Below are 12,375 nucleotides of genomic sequence, written 5' to 3'. Positions count from 1 at the left end.
TGCTCAACATTACTAATTATTAGAGAAATGCAAATCAAAACTACAATGAGATATCACCTCACACAGGTCAGAGTGGCCATTATCAAAAAATCTAGAAACAGTAAATGCTGGAAAGGGTGTGGTGAAAAGGGAACCCTCCTGCTAACGCATATATATGGAATCTAAAAAAAAAAAAGAAAAAAAAATGGTACTGATGAACTTAGTTCCAGGGCAGGAATAAAGACATAGGCATAGAGAATGGACTTGAGGACACGGGGTGGGAGGGGGAAGCTGGGGCAAAGTGAGAGTAGCATCGACATATATACACTACCAAATGTAAAATAGTTAACTAGTGGGAAGCAGCAGCATAGCACAGGGAGATCAGCTCCGTGCTTTGCAATGACGTAGAGGGGTGGGATAGGGAGGATGGGAGGGAGGCTCAAGAGGGAGGGGATGTTGGGACATATGTATGCATATGGCTGATTCACTTTGATGTACAACAGAAACTAACACAGTATTGTGAAGCAGTTATACCCCAATAAAGATCTATTTTTTAAAAAAATCAAGGGGGAAAAAAAGACCAAAAACCCTATAGAAAAATGGACAAAAGACATAAACAGATAATTCAAAAAATATTTTTAAATGGTCCTTAAATATATAAAAATATGCTCAACTTCACTCATAATTAGAAAAATGAAAACTAAGACTACACCAACATACCATCTCCCACCTTTAGATCAACAAAAGCTAAAAAGTATGACAACACATTCTGTTGGTGAGGCTACATTTCCATTCATTGCCGGTAGAACGCACAGTGGTACAACACATTTGGAGGGGAATTTGGCAGTATCTAACAAAACTACTTAGGCATTTACTTTTGACTCACCATTCCCACTTCTAAGAATCCAATACCCTGAAGATATACCTCTAACAATATAAAAATGCATACATATATACAGGATTACAAAGCTGTTATACAGTCTGTCTAGATTTTTATTTTTGATGTTTAGGATATGTTTTAGGACTTTCTTCAGTTTCTGTGCCTTTTTTTTTTTTTTTTAACATTTCCTTACTCTACCTAACTCCCCAGTAAGTCTTATATTCTTTCTTGGTTCCTCCTACTTTTGTTTTCACCTCAGAGTAGATCTCTCAGCTCGCTTGGGCATTAAAGAGACAAAATTCCTTGGTCTAGTTCTCAGGGCCTCACCAACAGATTTAATGCCTTCCTAGCCCCACTTCCTCCTTTTCCTAAATAACCATTTCCCTACTCTCCTTCCCCACCTCAGTGCCTATGAAAACACTTCTTCCCAGTCCACTTTTCTAATTTGCATTGCAATTTACATTAAATGCTTTTTGTTTATAGAACATGTAAATTAGTTTGTGCAGGAAAAGAAGGCTTTTAAAATACCTTCTATGTCTAGTGTTTCCCAGGTCAAACTATGCTTTAGATGTTGGTAAATCTCAATCAGTAGTGATCAACCCCTTTTGCAGGTGGGTTGCATTTTTTCCTCAGTAAAATGAAAATAGAGCTAATTGAGACCCATAGATAAAATATTTTTTCTTACACCTTGAATCATATACTTTATTTAAGAGAAAAATGTCACCAGAAAAAGAAGAAAGAAATGGCACTGGCATTTAGTAACTAAAATGTTCGTGTGTAGACAGCTGGGAGTCAGCTTTCTAATCTTTCATCCATTATAGTTGCATGATGCTTTAAAGTCTACAAAGTGCTTTCAGGTGTCATCATTTCATACTCAAATGAACACTAAGCCTAGGTATTATTATCATTCCCACTTTACAGATGAAGAAATTGAGCTTAGAGAGATGAAGTGACTGGTCTAAGGTCACAGAGCAAGTTAGGAGCAGAAGGGCTAAGATTAGTTTATTCTGTGCAGTGCAGCACTTACTGAGCTCCTGTTGTATTCCAGACACTGTGCTAGTGCTGAGGGTGCAGAGGTGGATAAGGTGCTACATCTGGTATCCACAGGCATAGAGACACCCTTCATAACCAGGACCCTCTTTACTGCACCTGCAGGATCTCCTTTCTATTTGGGCTAGCCAGGGAAGGGCAAGTCAGGCATCTCAAAGCAGGATTGGATGGGAATTCCCTGGTGGTCCAGTGGTTAAGACTCTGCACTTCCACTGCAGGGGGCCCGGGTTGAATCACTGGTCAGGAACTAAGAAGCCATGCAGCTCGGCCAAAAAAAAAAAACAAAGCAAGATTGAATGGCAAGGAATATTGTCAACTCCTTGTCACAGGGTGTTGCTCCCACGGCTCCAGATGTGTGGGGATGCAGTGCAGCTTCTCCCTTAGAGAAGTCCCTACCACCAATCACAGGCTTCTTCACCCTTAGAAACACACAGGCCTGAGAAAAAGCAATTCTGAGAAGATTACTTTCCCAGCCAAAGTAATTGCTCTGGAAACATTTTCTTTCCTAATTCAACTTCTTACTAAGGGCTGAAATATTTGGAATTAGGTTAGGACATGTCTCAGAGCTAGAGGTTCCACAGGTCCCTATTTTGTCTCTAATAATGTAAATCATCCATCGTGAATCATTAGTATTTCATTCTTTAGTTAACAGTCAAGCCTTTTTTTTTTTAGCCCACCTTAGGCTGCACCAGCTTGACCCTCCATCATAAAACTCTCTGGGTAGCTGACTAGGGCTGGAAAAGAGGCATGTCCACTACAAGCTGAGGGATCTCTGCTTGTGTTCTGCTCATGGGACTCCCAGATTCCTCTCCCGTCTTTCCACCACTGCCCACTACCACCACAGAACAGGAAAGCATGTGTGGGAGGCCTGGGCTGAGACGTGGGCATCCCACACAAGCTAATAGTTCAGCACACCTTCAAACAAATATTTTTAAAATACTAATTCAACAATTGTTTAGGAGCCAAAGGCTACAAAGAGGAAGAGAAAGGAAAGGAGTACTGGTTCTGTTCTGCCCAGTCTTGCACACTTCCCTAAGCAGAGCCAAAGCCTTGCAGTAATGGAACCCACCCTTCTTAGAAATAGGTGTAGTGACTACCTGTTGTTACATGAGTGTGTTCCTTTGTGGGGGTCTCATCCTTCACCCCAGCAGTTTGTGCCAGTCCTCCCTTCCTCCCTTCTGCTTTAGCCTTCTTGCTATTCCTCCAATATACCAAGCTCATGCTCACTTCAAGACCTTTGACCTTGCTGATTCCTTTATAAGGAACAATCTTCCCACAGATGTTTTCATGAATCAGTCCTTCACTTGGTTCAAGTCTCTGCTCAACTATTACCTTCTTAGAGCATACTTCTTCCCTGGCCAGCCAAGATAAAGGTTCACACACACACACACACACACACACACACACACACACACACACACTTATCCTGATTTATTTTTCTTCATAGTTACCTATTATTATCTGTAATTGTTTTCTGTTTTATTTGTTTATTTTCTCTTCTCCCACTAGAATGGTAAACCATGAAAGCAGAGAATTTGTCTTTTTCTTTGTTGACACCAAGCAGTGCCTAGCTCATAGAAGGCACTAAATAAATAATTATTTGAATGACAAATTAAATGAATGAATAAGTGAATGAATGGCAACAGTACTCTCCTGGGAGAGTATAGTTCTGGGAAATAAATTTTCTCTATCTCATTACACTTCTACTGATGTTTTAACCCCTCTTATAGACTGGGGCCCTAGGAAGATGATCACCACTTGGTCAGTCCTGTGCTCACTTCTCTGCAGAGGACACGCTGCCTTAACCCCCACTACCCCTGCCACCTCCTTTCAAGGGGCTTCTCCTTTTTCCCAGGGTCCAATCATTACCACCACAAATGAGGCATATGAGCTCAGAAAGACAAGCTAGACTGCCCCTAACATTTTGAGCTGTCAGAGACTATCCCCTTGCAGTTATTGATTTAAAGACAGTGGTTGAATGACCTGCACAGTTGTTCCTGAGCAAACTTTGTCTGCTCTGATTTCTTATCCTAGTTGTTAACATCCTGAAGCCACTCCTGTATTCACAGAGTAGACAGCACTGATTGTAAACTGACCCAGGAAGGCTAAGGTACCATGATTATATAGTTTCTGTAGTGGTTCTTGACATTTTTGCGGTCACAGAGCTCTTCTGAGAATCTGATAAAAGCTAAGTTCCTATCCCCCTCCTCCACCCCTCCAAAATACACCTATACACATATAGACAAAATTGTATACAATTTCAGGGGTTCCCGAACCCCTGAAGCCCATCCATAACACCCAAGGACGGGTGACATTATGGTCATTTAGAAAGAAATAGGTTTGGCCTATAGGTCAAGAGCTTTGTGGGACTGGGGAGGATGTGCAGGACTGGCCAGGAACATTGTTATCCTGGGCTTCTACTTTAGACATTCTATGTCAAGAGAGAAATATAGCCATTATACACATAAGTATGTGTTAAAGTGTTAAATTCTCCCATTTTAAACACATTTCAATTTTGTCACCCTATTTTAGGGTTGACTTCTGAGAAGGATTGCTTTAGGCATTACCTTACTACCTTTAGGCTTTCTTAGTCTTTCCCATTATTGTGCCTCTTCCAGAAAAGCTTAGCTCAGTGAAGGATGTCACTGCTTATGGCCACAGGGAGGCAGGGTAAGTCCAAAAACTGAATGTGAATGCCGGCTGCAGCTAGACTGCAACAGACTAGGCCTTCCTCGCTTGTCAGGAGCACCCAGACACTCAGAGCCACGACCTTCACTCCAGTAACCTTTCTAATTCATAACAGTGTGACCAGTCCCTGCTAGCCAGTCAATATGGAAGCTGTTCTTCAACGTCTGAGAAGTCTCCTTCCCATTCCCCAGGTTTAGTACATTTAGTTATATTTGTGAGGAACACAGGACCAGGTATTGATGTTCTTACGTATGTTGGTGGCAGGGAGAAAGTCACCGAGATAAGTGATTGGAAAAAAAAGAATTTTAAAAAAGGAAAGCACATTCTTTTCCTATAAGAGCAAATCATTTTGTTGATGAGAGAGAAGGAAGAAAATGCCATTTGTTAGACCTACTGCATGCCATTCATGCAGGTAATCATCTCACTTCTTATGCCTCCTATAACTATGAAATAGGTTGTGCTATCCACACTTTGCCCAAAGTCACATAGCTAACAACTTTCAAGCCACAATTCAAACCCTTGTCTTTCCACTACATTCCACCACCTTTCATTAACTCAAAAAAAGTTAAGAAAACCCTTCAAGAGAAATAAAGTAACAAGTATAATTAGTATTGCCCGTATGGAGTCCACAGACACCCAGGAGGTACTGATTAAAGCCAATAGGGAGGATATAATTAAGCATAACTTCTTGGACAAAGTCAGTTCTGAGTTGGAATCTGGAGGAGCTGCAGGCCATGGATTGACAAGAGTAATAAAAGCACTAAGGAAGGAAATCACGTGACGGGGAGACTAGCTCAGTTGAAGCAGAAGAGTTACAGGAAAAAGTAATGAGAGCTGAGGAGGAGGGAGCAATTGTTTAACTCAACAGGCATTTGCTAATCTTCAGCTCTCTGCAAGCTGCTGAGCTGGGGGATGGAGGGGTGGGGGTGTTGATAGGTTCTCAACAGGTAGAGAAGAGGAGGAATGTATTGATATGAGCCATACAGAGTAAGGGAAGAATGGGGGTATTTGAGGAATAATGAGTAGTAACAAGTGGTACAGAATGAGTGAAGGGGGGCTTCCCTGGTGGCGCAGTGGTTGAGAGTCTGCCTGCCAGTGCAGGGGACACGGGTTCGAGCCCTGGTCTGGGAAGATCCCACATGCCGCGGAGCAACTGGGCCCGTGAGGCATAATTACTGAGCCTGCACGTCTGGAGCCTGTGCTCCGCAACAGGAGAGGCCGCGACAGTGAGAGGCCCGCACACCGCGATGAAGAGGGGCCCCTGCTTGCGGCAACTAGAGAAAGCCCTCGCACAGAAACGAAAACCCAACACAGCCATAAATAAATAAATAAATAATTTTTTTAAAAAAAGAATGAGTGAAGGGAATAAAGATGACAGCAGGAAGGCAGTATGTGCTCTTTAGGAAAGGAAGGATCTGATGAAACTATGTTTTAGAAAAATTAACTGGTAGTAAGAAGTACCAGAGGGGAAAGAATGGAGTTTGACGGGACAGCTAAGAGGCTACTGCCATAATCCAGGCACAAGGAAATGACTGCCTGGACCAGTGACAGAGAATACGGAAAAGAAGTTCTCTCTCTAAAGTGTTCTGGTTTACACATTAGTCTTTAGCTTGGATAATGTGACTGTTTCTGAGAAGGTCCCCTCAAATCTGAAGCATAGCACCTCTATGGCGATTACCTGAGAACTTTTTCAAAGGAAGAAGCTCTGCTCTGTGGCTCTTCCAAGAACCTGTAGGTTAAGAAGTTGGAAAGAACTCTCATACCATATACAAAAATAAACTCAAAATGGATTAAAGGCTTAAATGTAAGACCTGAGGCCGTAAAACTTCCAGAAGAAAATATAGGCAGTAAGCTCTTTGACATCAATCTTAGCAATATTTTTTTGAATATGTCTCCTCAGGCAAGGGAAACAAAGCAAAAATAAACAAACGGCGCTACGACAAACTGAAAAGCTTTTGCACAGTGAAGGGAACTATCGACAAAATGAAAAGGCAGCCCACTGAATGGGCGAAGATATTTGCAAACGATATATCTGAAAAAGGGTTAATATCCAAAATATACAATGAACCTATACAACTCAACATCAAAAAACGAACAACCCGGGGCTTCCCTGGTGGCACAGTGGTTAAGAATCCGTCTGCCAATGCAGGGGACACGAGCTCGAGCCCTGGTCCGGGAAGATCCCACATGCCATGGAGCAACTAACCACGTGCACCAAAACTGAGCCTGCACTCTAGAGCCCGCGAGCCACAACTACTGAAGCGCATGTGCCTAGAACCCCTGTGCCACAACAAGAGAAGCCACCTAGGTGAGAAGCCCATGCACCGCAACGAAGAGTAGCCCCCGCTCACCACAACTAGAGAAAGCCCATGCACAGCAATGAAGACCCAACACAGCCAAAAATAAATAAATTAAATAAATAAATTTTTTTAAAAAACAAAAAAATGAACAACCCAATTTAAAAATGGGTAAGGGACCTAGATAGACATTTTTCCAAAGAAGACATACAGAAGGTCAACAGGCACATGAAAAGATGCTCAGCATCACTAATCATCAGGGAAATGCAAATCAACATCACAATCACTTCACACCTGTCAGAATGGCTATTATCAAAAAGACAGCAAATAATAAATGTTGACAAGGTTGTGGCGAAAACGGAACCCTCATGCACTGTTAGTGGGAATGTAAATTGGTGCAGCTACTATGGAAAACAGTATGGAGTTTCCTCAAAAAATTAAAAAAAGAACTACCATATGATCCATCAGTTCCACTCCTGTGTGCTTATTCAAAGAAAAAACACTAATTTGAAAAGATATATGCACCCCTATGTTCATTGTAGCACTATTTACAGTAGCCTAGATATGGAAGAAACCTAAGTGCCCATCAATAGATGAATGGATAAAGAAGATGTGGTATATATACACAATGGAATATTACTCAGCCATAGAAAAAAAAAGAATGAAATCTTGCCATTTGCAACAACATGGATGGACCTAGAGGGTATTATTCTAAGTGAAATAAGTCAGACAGAGAAAGACAAATACTGTCAGATTTCACTTATATGTGGAATCTAAAAAACAAAACAAATGAACAAACATAACTAAACAGAAACAGAGTCATAGATATAGAGAACAAACAGGTGGTTGCTATAGGGGAGAAGAGTAGGGAGAGCAGAGAAATAGCTGAGGGAGGGTAAGAGGTACAAACTTTCAATTACAAAATAAATGAGTCACAGGTATGAAATGTACAGTGTGGGGAATATAGTCAATAATTATGTAATGTCTTTGTATGATGACAGATGGTAACTAGACTTACTGTGATGTTCATTTGGGGATGTATAGAAATATCAAATAACTATGTTGTGTACCAGGACCTAACATAGTATTGTAAGTCAATTACACTTCAAAAACCAACAAACTCATAGAAAAAGAGATCAGATTTGTGGTTACCAGAGGCAGGGGGTGGGGGAGGGTGAATTGAATTAAGGTGGTCAAAAGGTACAAAATTCCAATTATAAGATAAATAAGTAAGGTACAACATAATAAATATAATTAACACTGCTGTATATCATATATGGAAGTTGTTATAGAGTAAATCCTAAGAGTTCTCATTACAAGGAAAAATTTTTTTGTATTTCTTTAATTTTGTATCTATGAGATGATAGATGTTCACTAAACTTATTGTGGTAATCATTTCATGATGTGCATAAGCCAAGTCATTATACTGTACACGTTAAACTTACACAGTGCTATATGTCGATTATATCTCAATAAAACTGGAAGAGAAAAAAGAAGTTGGAACGAACTTTAGCAACATTGATGGAGTGTCTGCAGGGTAGATTGGCATTTTCCTTCACAGAGGCAACATGTTTCAGGCCTGGTTCTTCAGCTTTACAGAATCAGAAAGTTGATTTTATCAACATCCTCTCAGAGATAGAGTCACCTTATCAAGCTCAAGACTAAAGTATTAGCCAGAATATTTTAGAGGAAGAACCATAACCACTATAATCACCAAGAAGAGCAGAAACTTGACAAACACATCCTGCCATCGGGATGCCTCACTGAGCCAGCACGCCCTCTCCTCTGAGCCACGCTTGGATGATGGCTGCCAGCATCTGCCGCTGTTGCTCCCTTCCTCTGTGCTCCATTTCTGGCCAACCCTCTCCCCTTCTAATGGACACATTCATTCTTTGGATAAGCCAGTACCATCCATAGGCTCTAGCCAAATCTTGCTCTGGTCTGTAAGCCATTCTCCTTTTTTTTTATTTATTTATTCTTTTTATGGTTTTTATTTATTTATTTAATTTATTTTTGGCTGCGTTGGGTCTTCGTTGCTGTGCTCGGGCTTTCTCTCCAGTTGTGGCGAGCGGGGACTACTTCTCCTTGCAGTATGTGGGCTTTAGGCACGTGGGCTTCAGTAGTTGCACACGGGCTTCAGTAGTTGTGGCATGCGGGCTCAGTAGTTATGGCGCACGGGCTTAGTTGCTCCACGACATGTAGGATCTTCCCAGACCAGGGTTCGAACCCATGTCCCCTGCATTGGCAGGCAGATTCTTAACCACTGTGCCACCAGGGAAATCCCCATTCTCCTTTTTAAGGTGACTGTTTTTCATCGACCTCGTCACTCTGTATTGATTTTATTGTTTAATTATTTGAGGAAACGCCTATTGTTCTTATTTCCAGATTCTCAACTTTGCTATTGTCCCTATGTACTGCCCATGGTAGGAATTTCTAATCTTCAACCCTTTCCCTGGGGAGAAAAAAACACTTATTTGTCTTATCCAAAATTCTGTTGTTTGAACTTGAAGCAATATTATCCTCTCTACTTTTTGAAATCCTTTGTTCAATTTCATTTATTTAGTTCTATATCTGCCTCCTTATGCTTTAATAACCATTTTGCCTCTCTGAAGAGAAGCTGTTCAGTCATTTCCATACTTCTTACTCAAGTTGAAGTCCAGGCTCAGAAAAATTACTTCTTGTTTTGCCTATGACACAATAAGTTCCACATTATTAAAAAGAACGTTTCTCTTCACTCATGAGGAATGTTTCTTTGACAATGACTTCATATTTATCACTGTAGTACCTGAAAACATAGTAGAGCAGATGAGATTTTAAGGAGAAATGGTCAAGAATAATGTTGCTTTATAAACTCCTTAAGGCAAAGAATATCATATACCTTTGTATATTATTTCATCTTCTATGTAGTACATAATTAGTATTATTGCTTGATGCAATGAATGAAATAGCTAGTAAGCTAATGAACCCTCATAACAATCCACAGAAGATGGTAGAGGTTTTTTTTTTTTTTAAGTGAAAGCGACTTTATTTAGAGAGGTACACATTCCATAGGCAGAATGTGGTCCATCACAGAGGGCGAGAGCAGCCGATGGTACAGTTTTAATTATACTGGTCAAAGAGAAATGCATTTGGTGCCCCTTTTCAGCCACAGAATAAGTCGATAAATATAACATGAAGTCACTTAAGTCTCACCACACTTTCCCTGCGTGGGTGCCAATACGTTGGACTGAAGCCCTTTGTTTCCTGTGGAGAGTCTGCCACCTCTGCAGACTTGTCCTCAGGAATGTCGTTCTAGAAATAAACCAGCTTTCTCCTTGGGGTCCATGAGTCATACATAGAAGTTAATTCATTGGAGCAACTGGCTTTTCTTAGGCCCTTTGTAAAAGTATTTCAGAGAGTCCCTCATGGTGAGGCAAAAAAAAGTCAGGTTCCTCTTCAGTTTCTTTCCAGCTCTTGTCTCATTTCCTCTCTCAGTGCTTCCTCCATCACCTTATACTTGGCTTTTACTGACAAACTTTACCTCCAGACCTAGATCCCAATTCCTGAGCTAGTGTTGCCTAAAGAAGGAAGTAGACCATCAAAGTCTCATTACCCCACCTACCTAGTCTCATTCATTCAGATTTGGAATCAAATCACACTCCACCAGACCATCCCTGTCTTCTTGGCTGCTAATCACACTTGTGAGATATAGTATGTCAATGGCAAACTTGTATAATCCGTGTCAGAAGGTGGAGCTCAGGAATTCATCTTTTTTTCTTTTAGTCTTTTTTAAATTTATTTTTTTATAACAGAGGTAATAACTGAATACATTTTCACTGTGAAACAACAACATAAAACTGAAGTCCCCCTTGTTAACTAAGTATTTAACTTGCATTGCTATATTATTTTTGGCTGTTCTTGTATTCTAGACTTTTCAAAAATATTCAATACAAGAAATACATGAATACAATAAAATACAAACAGTATAGAAGTGTGAATAATAAAAAGTGAATGTATCTCAGAACTCTACCCCATTTCCTGTCCGCTATTAACAGTTTGATAATAGCCTTCCAGAGCTTTGTAAGAGGCATTTCCATACATATGTATGCACTTAGGCTAACAGTTTTATTTTTATATAAATGGGTCCATACCATACATCTGTTCTAGAACTTTCTTTATTCACTTACTATCTCCTAGCTTTCCATGTCAGTACATTTAGCTTTACTTTGTTAACAGCTGTATAATACTCCACAGTCTGTGCCATAATTTATTTAAACATTCCCCTATTGGTGGGCATTTGAATTGCTTCCTGTTTGGGGTTTTGATTATTTGTTATCGCAACAGTGCTGTACTGAACATCTTTGCATATGTTTCTTTGTGTACTGTCCAAGAATGTCTCTAGGCTAGATATCTAGAGGTGGAATTGATGGATCCAAAAATGGGTGCATTTAATATTTTATATTTTTCAAAATTTGTAATTAAAGAATTAAACACTTTAACCACTGTTTCCCTTTCTTCTGCAGAGAGTTCTATCCTGGGAACTGATATTGACCTTCAGACTATAGACAATGATGTTGTCAGCATGGAGATTTTCTTCAAAGCCTGGCTGCATAACAATGGAACAGACCAGGAACATGTCCACCTTCTTCTTCCTTCACGGAGTTTCAGCAACATTTCCAGAGCCAGAGATAATCCAAGTACACACCCCCCAAAAGACATATTATATAGATAATAATTATCCTAGTCTAGGATTAGGACTCTAGATTGGAAAGTCATCAGAATACAGAGTAGCTGAGGTTTAGGGATTGGAGGAGGATTGGATGATGCTCTCCATGTAAGCATGAGGAGTAAGAAAAGAATTTCTAAAAAGTAACCATCACAGTTAGAAAATTGAGCCTGATTAAGCCCAGACAGCAAGAGCCAGTTAGTTTCAGTGTAAAGACTTAAACACCTCAATAATAGGGCATCAGCTACACTACATAAGAGCACAATGAATCATATGTTTTCTCAAGTTTTCATTTTTGATGCAGCAGATATTATTGACATCATAATTTCAGGTAAGCTGGTACCTTGACAATATCAATAGGGCCTGTGAGGAGAGGAAAAGAACCAAAATTAAATGATTAAATAGAGGTCTTCTCAATAGGGAGACACCAAACTGAGGGGAACTAAAGCAACTACAGAGGCAAGCCCCAGGGAATACAACTAGTGGCCCTAGACCATGTTCACAAAGTATGTTCTGGCAATTGTGGAAACCAAGAGGTCAAACCAGTGTTCCAGGCATGTCAGCAAGGTCCTGGATATTGTTCTGGCTGGCAGTGTTACTTAATTCAGGTCCCACTAGATTGTAGGGATAAAGCCATCTCTAGTCTCCATCCCCTTTGAAACTTGGCCTAGGACCTGAGTGACAGGGCCTGCAAATGGACCCATCAGTATAGTCAGCCACAGCTCCAAAGGGAACAGACTAAATTTTGTCTTCCCCTTTAGGGGTGGGAGCTCAAT

General features: G+C 40.4%; 1 protein-coding gene across 4 annotated transcripts in view; it reads left to right on the top strand.

The window, feature by feature from the left end:
* Positions 1-12,375, top strand: part of M1AP (meiosis 1 associated protein) — an 89,037-nt gene that overhangs the window by 52,920 nt on the left and 23,742 nt on the right. For 2 of the 4 annotated variants that reach the window (XM_061210985.1, XM_061210986.1), the window contains exons 5-6: positions 11,397-11,570; positions 11,904-11,930. In XM_061210985.1, the coding sequence (XP_061066968.1) occupies positions 11,397-11,570; positions 11,904-11,930 (201 nt within the window). The remainder of the gene's footprint in view (positions 1-11,396; positions 11,571-11,903; positions 11,931-12,375) is intronic. The other 2 variants (XM_061210987.1, XM_061210988.1) reach the window with 1 other exon arrangement.

The sequence above is a fragment of the Eubalaena glacialis genome, chromosome 14 (assembly GCF_028564815.1).
Source record: "Eubalaena glacialis isolate mEubGla1 chromosome 14, mEubGla1.1.hap2.+ XY, whole genome shotgun sequence".
In the NCBI taxonomy this organism is placed as follows: Eukaryota; Metazoa; Chordata; class Mammalia; order Artiodactyla; family Balaenidae; genus Eubalaena; species Eubalaena glacialis.
The sequence above is the reverse complement of the archived record's forward strand: the minus strand, read 5'-3'. Positions and strand labels throughout refer to the sequence as shown.